Consider the following 19,241-nt stretch of genomic DNA (forward strand, 5'->3'; position numbering starts at 1 on the left):
CAGACAAGTTGTATATGAGAATAGATAATTTATTAATTTGTGATTATTGAGGACAAAAAGTACATATAGTAGATACAACATACACAGAAACAATAACAAATGGTGTTTTTAAAAAAGTAAATGTACATGGCTGTGACTAAAATTAAATAATTTAAAATTGCATAACAAATATGAGCATATCAATTCACAATAAACTTGGTCCAATCAAATGACACGTGCGTAAGTATCTGGCTTTGAAGAGTTGATCACAAGTCTGTGACGAGACTACAGCCTAAAATGTTGAAAGGTGAAAGGTGAGCCTGGATTGTTTGAAGGTTTTGTGTGTATGTTGCTTAAAGCCACACTCAGCAGGGGCCGTGGGGTAGCCTAGTGGTAGCCTAGACCCGGGTTCGAATCCCCACATGGGCACAATGTGTGAAGCCCATTTCTGGTGTCTCCGGCCGTGATATTGCTGGAATATTGCTAAAAGCGGCGTAAAATTATACTCACTCACTCACACTCAGCAATATTCCAGCTGTATGATGGCAGTCTGTCAATAATCGTGTCTGGACCACACAATCAACTGTCACAAATCTTGTTTTTCCCATTCCTTGTAATACATGAATTTGTACACAGGGTTTGTGTAATCCGTATAATCATGATAACAACCAGTATCTATAATGACTATAGTAATACATCAACAGGGACAAACTCAATATTGTTATTCAACAGAAAACAATGGCACTAAATCACATAAAAGTAAAACAACTGAAACAAATACAGATTCACTGGAACCACAAAGAAATACCTAACTATACCACAGATATATAAAATAAATACATATATACATGTATAAGAAAACATAAGAATATGATGACATCCCAAATACAGCGGGCGGTGGGGTAGCCTAATGGTTAAAGCGCCCGCTCAACACGCGGAAGACCCGGGTTTGATTCCCCACATGGGCACAATGTGTGAAGCCCATTTCTGGTGTTCCCCATGTGATATTGCTGAAAAGTTGCTAAAAGCGGCATAAAATCATACTCACTCCCAAATACATACAAACGTTTTTCATTCAGTGAAACATTTACGCATACAATCTACTAACATCAAATCAACAATCACTGGTTTAAAGAGGCACTGTGAAAACAAACAAACTAAACAGATCATTTATCAGGGCCGAACAACATGCTCCATACTGACAAGGTCACCTGGGGAATTATGACATACAATGTGTTGAATAATGATAATTCTTCCAAGACTCTGAAGAATACTAGATTTTGATTGGTTACAATGAGGTATATGATTTCCAATGGATACCCCTATATCAAACTTTTTCGTACAATATACATGCTAAAGAGTTTGGTTCCAAAACAGAAAGAAGAGGCATGAATTCTGCAGTGAGATTACCTCAAATCTCAAAAGGAGGTTCGGATCTCCCAATCTCTAATCTGATCCTACAAAATGGAATGGTGCAGACAGTATGAATGTATCACCTAGGAAATAGTACTGAATCCTACAATATCCTTTGAAATATAACTAATGACAGTGCAGCAATACAGGATTACACAATAATATATTAATTATCATTTGCTGACAACCACACCTTTGACTAAAGGTATTTTTATCCTTAGCAAATTTGAGTAGTATATATATGTTAAAATAAAATGAAAAATATCACAGAAATGACAAGGTGCCCATACCTGACCAGGAAAATATTTTCCAGATTGAAAATATTTTCAGAGAGTTTGGGCACATAAACTGGGGTCTCATGCTAAGAGTGGCACATATGACTGGACTGCTGACTATTGAAACAACCTAAAAGGTGTACTTCATCTGGTGACTGATTGTAAAATATTAGAAATGAACTAACTTTCTTTGTACCTTTTGTCAACAATAATATCAATCAAATTTATAATTACCGGTACTTATTCTGATTCAAAGTGAAGCCCATTTCTGGTGTCCCCTGCTGTGATATTGCTGGAATATTGCTAAGAGCGGCTTAAAACTAAACCCACTCACTCACTATCATGACTGAAAAGGACATATAGCACCCAAAACAAATTTAAAGAAACCATATTTTTTGAAAGGCTACAGTTAATCTGGAATGACAGTCATATGAAAAATATGTGGTGTTCCTTAACTTCTTTTGAGTAATATGATTCTTGTGGCCTTTTTGAGACTTATATTGTATATTATTTGCATCCATTCAAACTGGGGCGGTGGGGTAGCCAAGTGGTTAAAGCGTTCGCTCGTCACGCTGAAGACCCATGTTCGATTCCTCACATGGGTACAATGTCTGAAGCCCATTTCTGGTGTCGCCCACTGTGATATTGCTGGAATATTGCTAAAAGCGGTGTAAAACTAAACTCACTCACTCACCCATTCAAACTTTTTATGAGAATAGGATATACAGTATTTTGTGTCTGGTAAGACAAGCAACAGGATAAAAAGTCACTGAGAAACAAATTACAGGACCTATCTGCCCCAAACCTGTAGGTACCACTTACCTATCTGTACCATTCAGCTTGAAATGAAAGAAAAGTTAAGATTTCTAGCCAGGATATGTTCCCTCCACAACAGCATTTCATGATAATATCAAATGATTCAGCTGCCTGAGAATGATTGAAAAAAAACCCATAAGAATTGGCAAGTGAAAATGCAACACTTTTCAGTACACATGAAATAAATAACAAAACATACACAAATCTTCATAAAAAGTATAAAGTTGCATAGAATATGATAAATCAGAGAAAATATAAGTAATAGAATCTATTTCTGTGCACCAAACTTGACACTGTAAACACAGTTATGTTTATCAACAACATCTTATTGTATTTTCAAAAATACATAACGGTAATTGGAATAACTTATGTAAATACAAGAAGCAGCACTGAGCACCAAACCTAAGGCAAGCGGGGGTTCCATATATACTGGCATGTGACTTTTGTCCACACAGACAATGGCCATAAAACTTTTGATCAAACTGATTCCAGAATACTTCAACACAACAGAAAGGCGATCAGATTTTGGATTAAGGAAGAGAGTTTTATGGATGTCAACTTCTTTATTATATGGAACATAACATTTCGGAATATATCCTTACTCCTTCATGAGGTGAATAAAGCAGCTGACATCCATAAAACTCTCATCTTTATGTATATCTCTTCTAAATGCCATTCAGGGACCAGAGTTTGGATTGTCTCCCTTGAATTGTTTCTCCTGAATTGATATCATTGTTGCAAAGTATAAAAATCTGCTCATTTGTGTATTTTGACTTATTGATAAACATTTTGAAAAGTTAAAAGGGAGAAATATCTGACAATTCTGACAACGATATGAGCAAAACAAGAACTGATCTTCAGAGTTTCAGTTTGATTCCTTTGACATATGACCCTTCGTTGAATGAGAGTTCACAGGATAATTGACCAATAGCATGGTTAGAAAGTTGTGTTATATACAAATATAATACATATTATTAAACAAAAAGAAGGATCACCGATTCTTTCATATCACTATATATAATCTATGACAAATTAACTATGGTATTATGAAAGAACAAGGCATTCCATAGCATTTTTGGTGAAGTTCCAAGTGCTGAAATAAGATTTTGGATAACTACAGAGGGCTCTCAGTTTTAGTATGCTTCTATTGTCATGTCCACTAGTATGGATCATATCAAAGATATTCTGTCATGGATGTATTCAAAACACTGACTTTTTCTAATATGTGTCAAAACCCTGAGAAGGAAATGAAAGTCTCGTTAAGAACTTAACAATGGTTTGGTATTCATAGACACTGGAGAATTCCCAGGGGATTCCTCAGGAATGTGAAAGTAGTCTGTCAGTGTTGACTTCATTTCTAGAATATAGTCCAGTGATACATTTCAAAATACATCACTGATTTCCTTATGAGCACTAATTTGTCACTGATATGATTTGGCACTCATCCAAATGAACATCCTGTAAACTTCCAATTGACCTACTGTTGATTGTAGGCTTGTCATGTAGTGTTAGGACCACCTGCCACTTAAAGATGGTCTCAGAACTACAGGTACTTAACAGTTTGTTGTCATGGTACCTCTCAAACTCTGACATTGGTGCTTCTGACCAGCATGATTCCATGGCGGTCATGTTCGAGGTGGGATCAGAATTCTGTGAATTCATATTAGGAACACCATTCAGTGTTCATTCTAGACCGAGCCCGTGCGCCATTCGTACACCAATGTTTAACTTGGCATACTGTACAGGTATGATTAGGTCGTGTCGGCGCATCCTTAAATGTATGTCTGAAACACATCACAAGTTTGTTTTCACTTAGCAACTCAAGCAAAACTCAAGTGCGTCTTTGGTTTCTCGTGTTGACCTCACCTGGACTGAAAGTTTATAAAAGGAAGTGAACTCATACTATTAACTAGTAGTGGATGGCTAAAAAGTCACAGCAATTTGACATGACCCACAATATTTTCGAAAATACCCACATAACTGAGGGCTGGTGGGCCATGGGCTCACTTTTAGAAACGCTTGAATGAACACTGCCATTGTCTGGATCACATATGCACAAATTCTGAAAAGTCAAAGGATCTTTCTCAGCCAGTTATAAAATATAAAAGATATTCTGTTTAGGGATCAAGCCAAAATTCAACAATTGATGAAAACAAGTATGGCCCACACAGTACTACTTTGGCAGCTCATACCAACAAAGTATGTATGTTTGTGATCTAAAATATATCACAATGATACAGTTACAAATAACTCATTAAAAGGCAAAATACGCTGCTTTCAATATGGCAGCTAAAATCTGATGGGATTTCGTATGTAAGAGCCAATATCTGTGATCAGCCGTTCACAGATTCACATTTGTGTATGGCAGCTCATAGAGACACAGATGTCATATGTCAAATACCGACAGTCTACTACATAACTGCATAACCGGATGTAGTGGAAGAATTTTCACCAGCACTCATAACATCAACTCATAAGCTTCTTGTTTGGGTGTGAAGTAAACATCCTTGGTCAACATTGAATAGATACACCCTGACTGTTTCTTGGCATCTATTCTTGGATCATCGGCTGACGACTGGAAGGAGAACGCCACCTGGTGTATAACCTGCGTCACCAAACGTAAAAAATCCACACGAGACAGGTCCACTTTTTCCACAACATCCCAGAAAGCTTTTACAAACCAGGACCCTTCTGATGGCCGCCGAAATGCAAAATGACCTGGAAAATAATCACATTACCAATAACAGAAAAATAGAGCACCTATGTGAGTGAGTGAGTGAGTGAGTTGTATGTGAGACGGGTGCGCTCTGAGGTACAAAGTGAGGCACTTGACCCTAATTAAATCAATCACCGTGACAGGCCTGCTGTCCTTCGACAAGAAAGCGAGAGTGATTAAAGCTCCCGTAAAATCATCGTGGCGTGAATTATCGGGGAAAAAGGAAAACCTGCTCCAACTGAATCCTAGCTATCGAGTGTGGGCTTTCACATTGTGGCAACCAAATGGTGCTATCAGATCAAGTTCCAATAAGATAAAGAAAAAAGAATATTAGAACAGTAATGCTATGCTTTGATAATGTTGATATGGTGTCATTTTATTCAAACATGAATGTCTTTGAAACGAAAGTCCGTAACCTGGCATATTGGGTTTCGATTGGATAATAGTGAAATATTTGCATACATACAAGATGTTAATATCATTGAGCCTACCTGTAGACAAGATAATTCATTTCTCATGCATGTCATGCGTTTTCTATCGTAGGCAAGGAGATAAACCTAACTGACCAATGTATGTATAAACAAGATTATAACTAACATAAGCTCATGTTTCAGCCAGATGAGCTACACACTTCTAAACTTGCTGTCATATCCAACTGTCCATTGTTGAATGTTGACCAGACAAATTGTCCTTTTCAGTTTATTGATGATTTTGGCTTTTGACAAACAGATTCAATACCCAAGCATGGATCCAGATATCATCTTGGGTTCAGTTAGAGATACAGGTGAAATACTGACATACCTGGGGGAGTGGCATACACAATACAGAAGTCCTTGAAGCAGGGAGGGGGTGTTACTGTATACTCTGGTTCGTCCAATGCATCTACCACGTCCATATCTTCCTCCAGGATCTCAACCCCGTCGTCTAACTTGGTGCCTCGACATGCCTGCAGAATATCAGACTTTGATTGGTTAGTTGTTGTTTAACGCCACACACAGCAATATTCAGCCTGACCACCCGATCCCGTTAGTCACCTCTTACGACAAGCATGGATTGCTGAAGACCACTTCTAACCTGAATCTTCATGGATCTGCATTCTAGACTTAACTGACCAACTCTCAAAATGATCATGGTTTCTACACTATAAGCCAGGTCATCACTAAGAGTTATCTCCCCTGATAGTCACCTGTTGAAGTGCTGGACATACCAGTATTGAGCAACTGTTGATATTTGTAAATCGTTACATTGCCTCAAATCAAATTTCAACAACAGTGAAAGATTCTCAGATGTTTAGCTGAAAGCTCAAAGACACCAACAGTACCTTATCAGGTGATAAAGTACACTCTTTACATGACGTCACATTTACGGAACTGAAGTCACTACACCATTCTAGTCTGCGCTCTTGTAAGCAAACATACCCTTGGTAATCAACGTCAAGATACACGTCAGTAGTCATTGCCTTGGACAGTCTCCTACAGTGTAACTAACTCAGTCAGCAGCCCGTTGCATGGTTTGCAGCTGCTTCAGTCAGCCAAAATCACCATGCTTTAACTATAACAGTTCAGGGCAAGACTTTACTTTATTACACTACTGATGGGAGTAGATCAAACTGCACTGATGAAATGACAAGACCATCTGTTCTGAGTGAATGAATGGCAAGCCATGAGAAGCTTACAGTAATTCCCCTTGACCTAACTACCGTTAAAGTAATCTCGGTAAAATGGGATCCTAGCTCTTGATGGTGCCACACTGAGAACATCACACTACAGATCACTTCCTAATGGCCTTTCATCCCTGACCGCCTCCGTGGTGTAGTGGTTAGAGCGTCCGTCGGGAGAGCGGAAGGTCGCGGGCTCGATCCCCGACCGCGTCATACCAAAAGACGTTAAAATATGGTACTTGTTGGTCCCTGCCTGGCGCTCGGCATTAATGGGTACAACAAGGACTGGTCGGCTCGGAGTCAGTATAATGTGTCTGAGTGGGGTATTCATGCTTCACTGCGGCATGGTATCTCAGTGGGCTAGCACTATAAAACCAACTTCAGTCTGGGCTAGTACAAGCAGCCGCACATACACATAAACATGCACGTCGTCATATGAGCGAAATATTCTCAAGCACAATGTTTAATCCAATTTCACCTCACCTCACCTTTCATCCCTACCACCACAGAATCACTTACCAGATCGGGGAGTGACACTTAGAATCTGTTTCCTACTTATGCAACTTCAAAAACATTATTAAGTTTCAGGCTGTATGACTGAATACACCAAAATCATTGTCCTTCTCTCATTCCCATAGGATAAACATTGGAAACTTTAACTTTCCTTTGAGTTGTATATTTGAATACACCAGGCCGTTTAGAAAGTGATCAAATGTGACACATGTTATAGTTGGGATTACACTTTGTCAGTAAAGTACAGATTCCAGTGTGTTTTGTTGGGTTGAGTCCCATCCAGGATTCGAACCCACACCCTCAGAGTCAAACACCTCATCGCCAGCACACAAAGTCAGGTAGCTGAGCGGGGTAGACGGCTGACTTTGCTTGCTGGCAATTATGTGCCTGATTCTGAGAGTGTGGTTTTCAAATCCCGGATGGGACTCAACCAAATAAAAAGTACTAGAATCTGTACTTTACTGAGAAAGTGTATGAAATGTGTTAGAGTTGTATATTTCTACTGTTAGAAAGCATACCTGAAGTAAGAATATCTTTGGTTTGCCTTTAAGTGAATGACAATGTTCATCCCTGAAAATGTCCACCAGGTCTCGAGTGAATATGGCTTTGTCAGTCGTGAGGATGAGGTCTTCCCGCTTGGTGACGTTCGATCGTTCAGGATCTACATACTGGTACTCATCCCCATGTGACGAGATGGCCACCATGAGGCAGTCAGCATCACTGTGGTCCTCCATCGACACTGGAAGCAGCAGATAACTCTGAACAGCCATGACAGGGAAATAGCAGACATTGTATGTTTTCATTTACAACCATGGTTAATGTCTGATTTCATGCTGAATTTAACAACACTTTCATCAGTTCTTGTCCCAAGTTTGTATGGACTTGTAACTGACAATTTTTATACAGTGCTTTCTCTTCCTCCGATGAGAGGAGTTGTTTTGATTGACTTTTCAGGACCCACTAATAATAAAAACTGGAATGATGAAAGATATACAAACATCCCTCGCCATAACGAGGGTCTTGGGGTCCATGGATGACCCTCCGCAATATGAGACACCTGCGGAATCAAGGCCAAGTATCTCTAGTTAATCTATTTCTATTAATTACCCCTACAACAACATGACATTTACACCAACAAAAATCACAATTTTGTTTCTTTGTCTGATCAAAACAATGCAAAAGAACATATTTACTGAAAGCATGAAAAGTGGACACAATATGTAATATTCATAGGCAACTGGCAATTAAAGAAGAGTTTTGTTTGGTTGGTTACTAGGAGTAAATTCCAACATTTCATAAAATGCCAAAAGAATATAAACAGGACTTGAAATCTCCATTTTTTATAAATTTTACCAACTAATTCCATGTGCAGAGTTGCTTCCCTTAGAAGTAAAGGATATAAAGAATACATTACTTCCATATTTCCTCCAACATTACACCTACTGAGCTGACATTGTTTTACAATTGAACAAATATGTAATTTTCTGAATAAAATTGATATTTTATACTTATCCTGACTCATGCTCTTTCGCTTGTCTTCTCCTTCTTGCGAACATAGTGGAACACTTGTATCTCCCTAATTGAAGCTCCCTTCAATGTAAAATCACTAATTAGTACTCACCAAGAGTTGCCTCCCTCTTCCAAATGCGCGGGAAAGGAGGCGCCACCTCTTCCCTCATGCTTCACTCTCTCCTGATATAGCGAGCCCAACACTTGAATTTACAGGGAAATCCAAAGTGTTATGTGGGGAGGATGGGAGGGCTTACCTCATGAGTCAGGATAAGTATAAAATATCAATTTTATTCAGAAAATTACATATTTTTCCTTATCCTGACTCATGCTCTTTGGCTTGTAGAATCCTACAGAAACGGAGGTGGGAAACAGAATACTTTGGATTTAAATAATTAGTGATTTCTGTATAAGTAATAACCCCCTACGGGAACTTCATAATGGCACTGTAATTAAGCTAATTCCTGCTGCTATAAAACATAAGTTCTACCAGCTGCCATAGATGGGGGTACTACAATATATAGATACTATGATAATAGTAATAATGGTATAAAAGCGACTCCAAAGTGGAGAAGCGACCCAAAGTACATATAGCATCAGTACTGGGCTTAAGACTAATATAGACTTAAGATATGTATATAATAGCACAAAACTCCGTAGAGTTATAAGCTAGATGATACTGGTATGATATATACATAATAATCTCATGAGACTATGTCTCATCGTCTACGAGGGACTGTCAACTGCTGTGCGAGGACCATGGGACCGAAATGGTGAATACCTGAGACGTCCTTGGTGGTGATATCTCTCAGCTAGTGGTTAGCAAACACCATGTTGGATTTCCAAAAGCAGCCCTCCATAATGGTATTCAACGAGCAATTTCCGTGTAGAGCGAGTGTGGAAGCCAGTGCTCTGATTTCATGGGGATTAGATGCTCTTGGAGGGCTCTGCAGCCTTGTAGGCACGAAGTATGACAGTTCTGATCCATATCGATATGGTGGTACGAGAGACTTCGGTCTGAGTCGCTGTCAATAGAGGGTTGAATAACCGCTTGAGTTGTCGTCGCCTCGTTTTGGATCGTTGTAGATAGATTTTGAGTGCTCTCACTGGGCATAAAGATAGGTCAAGTGTATCTTGAGGTCCGAGAATTGAGGAAAGTGCAGGGACATGGAATAATCTGTCTGGTTGACCTGGCAATTGATTCTTGGCGATAAAGTCCCATCGCAGTCCCATATGCACTATGTTTTGATTGTCGTCGAAACGTATTCTCTCATAATCTAGTGCGTGAATTTCTGACATCCTGGCTGCCGTTGCTAGGGATAACAGGAACAATGTTTTCTGTGACAGAAATTCAAAGGATGTTGATTCCAGTGGTTCATAGGCCTCACTTGTGAGGTGTTGGAGCACTATATTTAGATCCCATGCTGGAGCGCGAAATCTCTGTTTCTGATCCTCCAATCGGAATGAACGTAGCAAGGCCAGTAACTCTGGCGTTTTCGTTAACTTGACACCCGTTCTCATAGTTATCACAGAACTTAGAGCTGCGAGATATGTTGACAATGTCGAGCCTTTTAGCCTTTAAGTTTGTCTTAGGTAACGCAGGTAGTCAGCCACTTGTGGATGTGTAGCATTTCTAGCTGTAAATCCCTTTTTAGCAGTGTATGTTTCAAAACTGTGCCACTTGTCGTCATACAAGTTGCGCGTAGAATTGCGTAAACCAAGCGTGACTGCTTTCGCCGCTCTGGCTGAATAACCTCTCTTGTTTAGACACACTTTAATAAAGTCCATACGTGAAGTTGGAATGCTCCTGGGTTTCCGTGCGCTTGTTTGGTGTGAGGATGTACTAGTAGATTTGAGCGCTTTGGAAGTTATAGTGTTGGTTGTCCGATTTCTTGAATTAGAATGGGAAACCACGTTCTCGCTGGCCAGTAGGGCACGACCAAAATCAGTTGGAGGCTCTGAGTTTGTCTGATTTTCTGTAACACCTGTGGAATTAGCGCTGGCGGCGGAAACGCGTACGCGTTGAGGCCTTCCCAGGATATGCTTAGTGCGTCCGTTGCCCATGCTTGTGGATCCGGGACTGGTGAAACGAATGTCGTTAGCTGATTGTTGAAGCGAGTGGCGAATAGGTCTACTAGCGGAGCTCCTATTTCCTTGATGGTCTGTGCAAAGATTTCTGTATGGAGCATCCATTCTGTCGGCGCCGGTAGATGTGGCCGAGAGGGTGCGTCTGCTAGAACATTCTTGGCGCCCGGAATGTGACATGATCTGATATGTAAGCTGAGATCGTCGATTAGATCGAACAGTTGAAAGCATAGAGTCAATAGGTTCAATGATCTCGTTGAGCCTTGTTTGTTTATATAAAACGCCACTGTTGAATTGTCGGTGTGAATCATCAGATGCGCATTCTGTAGAATGGTGCTCCAATGTAGTAGGTAGGGCGTTGATTACTGCTTTCATTTCTAGCATGTTTATGTGCAGCTTGCTCTCTTGCTGGCTCCATAACCCTGATGCCGTCCGGTTGGCGAGATGAGCTCCCCAACCTTGGAGCGACGCGTCTACATAGAGATGGGTTTTGAATTCCGGCTCTGTTAAATAGATGCCTTTGCAGACATTCGACCTCTTGGTCCACCATAGTAGATGAGGTCTGATGTGCTTCGGTAGACTGAATGGTTGTAGGTCGTCAAGATGAGCGTTGATGAGGACCTGTAACGGACGTAACTGTAGTCTGCCTCTGACTGTCATGTCTTGGGCTGACGTGGGGAGACCCAACAGACTCTGCCATTGTCGTAGTGGTAGCGGAGAGAGTAAGGCTTGTGGGATGGTCTGTTGGATCTTGAGCCATCGGTCCTCTGGTACCGCACGATACGGTTCTGTGTCGTGGATAAATCGAATGCCTAGAAATTGCAGATCTTGCGTGAGGTTCTAGGTCCGACTTGAGTAGATTTACTAACCATCCTAGCTGTGTTAGTAGCTTGATGATGAAGTTTAACTGTAGTTTGAGACGCTGTGGATCTTGATCTACTTGAATCCCGTCGTCGAGGTAGAACGCACTGCGTAGCCCTAGACGATGTAGGTAAGTGACGATGGGTTTCGTTACTCTTGTGAATAACCAGGGGGCCGATGATATTCCAAATGGGAGTACTCTCCATTGATAATGCAGCCCGCCTAGTGTAAACCGTAGGTATTTCCTGGATTCGGGATGTATCGGGATATGTAGATAATGCATCCTGCAGATCTATACTGGCCATGTAGTCCATGGGATGAACTAGGTGCCGTAGTTGCGGTAGATGTATCATGCGAAACGTTGGCGGTTTGCGTAGATAATCTCTGTTGAACGTGCTCATGTTGTAGATGAGTCGGAACTTTTCCTTAGAGTTTTTCTTGGGCACTAGGAAAACTGGGGAGTAGAAGCCTGGTTCGATGTTTACTTGATCCAGTACTTCTATGGCCTGCTTGGTTAGTAGAGATGCAACAGCTTCTCGTAACTTTGGTAGTTGTTGCGCCTGAAAGTCAAACTTGTGAGGGTTGACTGTAAGCGGAGGCGTGGCCTGTAGTTGGATACGATATCCGTGATGTAGGATGTTGGAGACATATGGGTCTTGTAGAATTCCCCAGTTCTCCCAGTGCAGTTGAAGGCGTCCACCCACTTGTGATGGTTGTACTGGAACGGCTGGGGGTGGAAGGCTCCAGTCGTTCCGAACCCGCCTTTCATCGTTTATAGTTGCGGGAACCTCTGGGTGCCCTGCCTCTTCCAGATCCTCCTCTGTAGTTGCCGCGATGGGCTTAATTTAAAAGAATCTTTTCCTCTTGAGGTGGCCATCTTCCTGTCCCGTGCTTTCTGTAAGCCAGTAAACTTTGATCTTCCTGAATATCTCTGTGATGTCTGCCTGATGACGCTGGCTAGCGTGTCCATCGACTTTATCATAAGGACTTCCCTTGAATCCTTGGTGACTTCTTTAGAGACTTTATCTATTCCTCCATCGAAGATAGATGGCGAAGACCACGGGGCTGTGTAGAGTGGAGATGTAAACTGTTCACCCCAACTACAGGAAGCGAGGAGACCTTGACGACAAGCCAGAGTTAGCGCTGCGGAGACTGATGTAAGATGATCCGTTAAGAACTGCTGGTCCTTCTTCTGCATAAGGAGGTCCGAGTAAATCATTCTGTCATCTTCTGATGTAGAATCTCGAAATCTGGTGATGAGAGTTTCATTAATCGTTCTTGATCTGTTATGGCCGAAGAACATTCTCCTTGTCATGGTTTCGATCTGAACCAGCTTACTGGTCGCCTATCTTGTACATCTTATTCTTCGCATCGTTGATTACTTTGAGGTTATCGTCGATATCTTGTGCCTTGAAAAATGGGTCCATATTATGGGTTGAGAACTTTTTGGCGTTGAACTGTGGTAAGTGCGGCGCCTGGGCTTTAGTGGCTTTATGGAAGGCTGTGTCCAGATTCTGGGAGACTGTTGCTATCGGGTCGATCGGAGGTAGGGTGATGGTGTCTGCATCGTCCTCCCTCATGAGATAAGTGTGGGCCGGGTTACCGTTCTTGGAAGGTGAAGATAGGTCCAGGTTGTTAACCATCCAGTAGTGTATTTCTGCGTCGGAGAATATGATGCCTCCATCATCTTCTGTAACAGGATCGCTAATAAGAGGTTGATGCTCTTCCGATGGTGACTGAGGTGGAGACCTGTATACTTCTACAGCTGTGCAGGGTGACGTCAACGGAGACCTGTCTGGGGACTTCCGTGAAGACTTGTGAGGCGAACGGTGTGATGACCTGCGAGGAGATCGACGTGGTGACCTGTGAGGAGATCGGCGAGGTGAACGACTAGGTGATCGACGTGGAGACCGGCGAGGAGATTGTCGTGGAGAACGGCCTGGTGAGCTGCGTCTATATGGTGACCTTCACGGAGATCTATGTGGTGAACGTTGATAGCTTCGCGAAGCTCTTGGGGAATCCCTCGATGACCTTGTAGACGAAGATGACTTGGAGCCTGTAATTGGTGCCCTTCGCGAAGCTTCATCTGAGTCCGGTCCTGGGGAGTGAAGACTTGACCTTCGCTGGGCTGGGGGGGGTCAGTCGCGGAGAGTTGATCATCGGAGTCCGAGGCAGGTGACGATCTAGCTGTCCTTCGCGAAGGCCTTCGCGAAGGCTGGACATCTGGGTCCTTCGCAGAGGTGGGCTGTGACGTCCTTCGCGCAGGTGGGTTCCCCAGCGATGACTTGATAGTGTCCGCTTCGTTGACGAGGGGTCCCTCTGGGGTGACGTCTACAGGCCCAGTTCTGCGGCAGGAACAATCTCAGCTGAGAAAGTCCTAGTAGACTTCGTTGGTTTCCCCTTGGAGGTAGACGCTGCCCTGGGGGTACAGAGTCTGCGTTGTGACGAAGTGGAAGCCCTCTTAGTCCCGACGACGGGATGTCTGGGGATGCAGGATGCTTCTTGGAGATGGCGGACTGCGTCCCACGCCTCTCCTCCGAAGGTAACTCTAGCGGAACACCAGACGGGAGGGGGTCGTCCGACAGCAGTTGACTGGCTAGGGGTTCCGAAGTATCAGCCATGGCTAGGCTCTGTTTACGTGGCCTATCTGCTGCGCATCTCAAGACGCAAAGATAATATTTGTTAAATGCAGAGTTAGACAAATTATTACAGTAACTGCAACGTGAAGAAAATGCACATGGTGCAGTACAGCTAGGGCTTATTAAATGCGGATCAGCAGCAGAAAAACGTAACCTACAAACAGTACAGATTTTCATCAACGCAAACTGCTGAACAATCACGGCATCCCGCGAATAAACAGCAGAAATACGAATAAATATCAATACATAATTGTTGAAGGATACTAGCTAAACCTCCATAGATGACTACAAGAGGTAACTAACTAAGAATAATCAAAGGATATAGTGTGTAGGGAGACACAGGCGCTCTCACATCCTGCTCACTGGGCGAAGAAGGAGAGAGTGAAGCATGAGGGAAGAGGTGGCGCCTCCTTTCCCGCGCGCATTTGGAAGAGGGAGGCAACTCTTGGTGAGTATTAATTAGTGATTTTACATTGAAGGGAGCTTCAATTAGGGAGATACAAGTGTTCCACTATGTTCGCAAGAAGAAGAAGACAAGCAAAAGAGCATGAGTCAGGATAAGGAAAAATGTCTAAAATTCAACTGTTCTTCATCTTACAAGATGATGGGGTAACCCAGCAGATGAAGTGTTCACTCATGACATCGAGGGCCGAGTTCGTTGTTAAAAATGGTTACAACATGTGAAGCACATTTCTGGTCCCCTTGAGTGATATTGCTGAAATATTGCTAAATGCGGCATAAAACTATACTCACTCACTTATCAACTTACCTCCCAAAAACCAGTCCAACATGTCTCCAGAATTCATGTTGTACCGAATTCTGATGTCTCGAGGACTGAAACCAAACTTGAGAAACGTCTTTTCGAAATGTTTGACATCATGTTCCCGATCCCTTGCGAAAAGGGTGACCCTGGAACTTACTATTACAGACAATAAGGGCCACACCACGACGCTTGTGGTCAAACTTGTACTGGTCCATGTCACCAAGGGCAGCTGGCTCTCCAAACAATGAAGACCTGGAGTAGAAAACAGACATTAGTGTTCAACAAGTGATGGACCTCCCAAGCCTCATCTTTCAACTGACATCATATCAGACATTGCAGAGATTGAGACTGAAGAGCAAGGATACAACTGTACCTGAAACATGAACTTCTCTGAACACAGGATATTTGGGACTCCGCTAAACAGCCTGAAATTCTACTGGCCCTTATTGTGTTTTTAATATTAAACCAAATGACAGGTGAGTACATGTACCAAATTGCATCCTTGGAAGACATTATTCAGGAAGAAATTGTAAGAACTCTCTGGAAGAAATTACTTAAACCCACCTGTAGCCCAGCATTACATAAATTATCATAAGTAACAGATATTACGAAGCCTATTCCTCTGTTTCTGTCTTACAGACTATCACTCACTGTTTTCATAGTTTTATAGTTTCAGCTGGTTCAGTGCCAGATCTAATTAGAGCCAGAGCATGCACAGGTTAGAGCAATATTGCCCTTGCACAAGCGTCATAATAATAGTAGCAAATAAATAAGTATGTCCTGTGCCTATTACTTGTCGCAGTCCTGTCAAATTAATTGTTTCCAACTTAGAATTTCTTTTTTAACATTTCCAGATTTAGTTTATTACTTGCAACTAAAAAGGAAAAAAAGTCTAGTTTAAATGCTGAGGCAATATGCCTTCTTGCATATAAAAGAATGAAAAAGATTAAAACAAAACCGTCATTACATGACTAAGGTATGTTATCAGTACTTGGTAGAATTTAAAATATTTAAGAAAAACAATGGACTTACTGTAGCTTAATGGGAAAGTTTTCATTTATATTTTTAATGTCTTTGCTACAATAAAATCACTGTACTATTATTAGTATTAAACCTTATCAACTCTGATTCAGTTACATGTGAGTATCTTCCTAGTCTCAGGACACACAATGAGTAATTGTTTCACAAACTTTAAACTTGTCTTACTTCACACTGTTCCAGGTATTTGTCAGCACTCTCCCAGCAAAGGACTGAGCTGAAAACAAACATCATTCTACATGACAAGGAAGAGTCCCCACCACAACCCTCGAGGGGTGATGGTTTTCAGGAGCCTCTCATTTTACTCCGGACCATTTTTTATCCGAGCACTTGTATTTCATCAGTTTAAAATATATTCATCAAAGATTGATGGAAAACCAATTAAATATTATGTTATAAAAATATATATATATATACACACAGGATGGAACTGTACCATGAAGTAGAAATGGACTAAACCGTGAGCATTTTCGACACATATCGGAGATCAAACAACAACTAGAACGCGTGACGCAGCGATGCTGGTTTACATTACAGAAAAATATCATGGGATTAATTCCGTGGGCGGTATTGACGGGATTTCAGTCAGCATTGGATTAGGCATGGCAGGTATCGGGTTATTATCCATCATCGTTGCTAGGCATCGATATAACAGCCGATGTGATAGGGTTGATGGGATTGACCCTTAAGTTCATATCTCGCAGACTGCAACGTAAAGCATTAAAACACTTACTATTTAAATTAGAATTCTAGCTGAAGCGAGGTTAAACAAGATAGGCGATCATATTTCCACCGCGTCCTCACTGACTCTAAAATCTCCGAGGAAGAGTTTCATCAGAAATCGCAAAATATCACAGAATGAAGCAAGAGATTCCGACCAAGTCTCGTAAAAACGCTGTCATCAGCGAAGACGAGAAAAAAAATGTCATAGAACAAGGGAAGCAACAGGCCCAACAAGCCTTCATTACGAAAACCAAACAAATCATAGGAGATTCACAATAAATTGTTTTGCGGGCATCAACATAACGTAGCCAGCTGACCAGCCAGCTCAGCGAGCTGTAGGTGAATAGCCGAGCAGAGAGAGAGACACACACACACACTGCGACTCGCCCACAGTTGTGGTATGGTATGTTCCTGTGACTGTAAACACAAAGTATGAACATCAGAACTGTGGTGTCTATATATAGTCTGAATTAGGGCATCTAAGTGTGTCAAACGATCTTGTATGAACGTCTGGCTTCTATAATTCTCCTGTCACTATCATATCCAAGTCGCAAAAGTTTCGACTGACTCTAGGTTTCAAACTCGGGACCTCAGTATTGTTAACCCAGCTCTGTTACCTTCACACCATGAGGCCCACCGCTAGTGTTGAGCGAGTGAGAGCTACTTATCTATACAAGCTGTACACATAGCGATAGCGAGAGAGAGACAGTCATTCTAACCATATTTGTTACTCCAGAGAATGGGATTAGGACACTCTCGATGACTTCATTAGGTTAATTAAGACTTAATTCTCAGAGACATTTAGCCTTTTGACAGAACTCCATGCTCAACTCAAAGTCAATATCTCCAAACTATTCCAGTGATTTTCATGAAATTTCTACAGCTTCCACCAGTATCTACACCATGGGATTAAGGCCAGGCAATAATGAGCCCTTTCCCTAGGGACCTTGTTCATAGCCTGTTATCAATACTACTCTACATCTATCAGCAATATAATCATATTGTACATCAACCTCCTCAGCTGTATAAATAATCATCCTTCATGAATAAGTTCTCCTTGTGCACGTTGTGTATCACTTGATATTGATAGTAGTGTTAGCATCTACACCAAAATGTCACATCTATTGCAAGAAAGAACTTGTAAATATATAAAACTTGTTCTTCTGCCTTATACAAACATATTGATAACGAAATAATGCATACACTCACCATCAGCACTGGTCCCCACAGCTATATCTCGCAACAGCCTCTATTGGACAAATAAAAATCTCATTTTAGAAGTGAAATGCTCCACATTTTCATTATTGGTCTGTTACCTGTATAATATTCAGGTGAATCCAAGGGTCATGGAGTGCTTGTACCAGGGAGACTATATGTTGTAGAGTATCCCTGCTTGTACACAGCATTCAAACAGACTTAGTGACTTGTTTACAGTAACAGTGCTAAGTGTAAGAAAGAGTAGTGATTTATAAGGAATTTGTCATATTTGTGCAAGGGCTTCTAAACAGGCATTTATGGTGTGCTGGGTTAATCGTGTCGTTGTTTAACTCATTTACTATGGTATTTTGTGACTAAATAACCCAACCTGCATTTCTCTACAGTGACGACGGAGTCAGTATATTACAAATCAAAACAGTCACCATCCGTCTCATGACCACAGGAAATACAATAGGGGAATCCCCTTGTTTGCAAGCAAATCGTCTATGGTATGAAGAGTAAGCAACGGTAAGAGAATACCTATGCCCTAAACGAACGTTTATTCAGATGCGATATAGATATAATACATGCCTTTATAGGCTAAAGACGATTGCAGTCAGGTGGTCACTGTCGTTCGATTATTTAGTAAACAAATGCCGTTACTATTTCTGGTGCTCACGCACCTCACACTCTTTTGTAAAGTGAGATTGGTAATTGAAGATTGAGGATACTCGTCGTGAGAAATGTACTTTACTTCTATGATTGTCAGACGAACAAGACTACACCGAAGACTTGGGATCACAAATTGGTATATATATACTGTGTGTTATCGGGGAGTCATGCACATAGTCAAACGGAACGGCCTCAGTAGGAAGCATTCTACAAACACGCAAGATATAACATTCCTGGCCCTTACACCACACAAGGAACAGCGCACATGTATGACCATCTGATACCCTAATGTCTTAAATAGCGTCTTTGGTGAAATGTCTTCGATTTCACAATCATACGTGTACGTATTTAAACCATACTTAACAGATGCAGCATATGCTAT

The 19,241-nt window shown here is 41.5% G+C and overlaps 1 protein-coding gene across 1 annotated transcript; it reads right to left on the bottom strand.

Annotated features, from left to right (window-relative positions):
• Positions 1–13: 13 nt before the first annotated feature.
• Positions 14–18,723, bottom strand: LOC124277154 (caspase-7-like). The gene is made up of 7 exons (XM_046712808.1): positions 18,576–18,723; positions 18,200–18,239; positions 16,436–16,484; positions 15,236–15,481; positions 7,891–8,111; positions 6,001–6,145; positions 14–5,201 (listed from the first exon to the last, which is right to left on the bottom strand). Exons 4-7 carry the CDS (start codon positions 15,270–15,272, stop codon positions 4,942–4,944), a joined length of 663 nt encoding a protein of 220 aa, XP_046568764.1. The 5' UTR covers positions 15,273–15,481; positions 16,436–16,484; positions 18,200–18,239; positions 18,576–18,723; the 3' UTR covers positions 14–4,941.
• Positions 18,724–19,241: the final 518 nt, after the last annotated feature.

This window comes from Haliotis rubra, unplaced genomic scaffold (assembly GCF_003918875.1).
Source record: "Haliotis rubra isolate DU_JTF1 unplaced genomic scaffold, ASM391887v1 Scf219, whole genome shotgun sequence".
Taxonomy (NCBI): Eukaryota; Metazoa; Mollusca; class Gastropoda; order Lepetellida; family Haliotidae; genus Haliotis; species Haliotis rubra.

Excerpts from the sequence above, each read along its gene's own strand:
- LOC124277154 (XM_046712808.1), bottom strand. The coding sequence starts at position 15,272 with ATGAATTCTGGAGACATGTTGGACTGGTTTTTGGGAG. Across the intron at positions 8,112-15,235 it reads GTTGGACTGGTTTTTGGGAG|TGTCGATGGAGGACCACAGT; the intron begins GTAAGTTGATAA and ends TGCTGCTTCCAG. Across the intron at positions 6,146-7,890 it reads CAAAGATATTCTTACTTCAG|GCATGTCGAGGCACCAAGTT; the intron begins GTATGCTTTCTA and ends GATATTCTGCAG.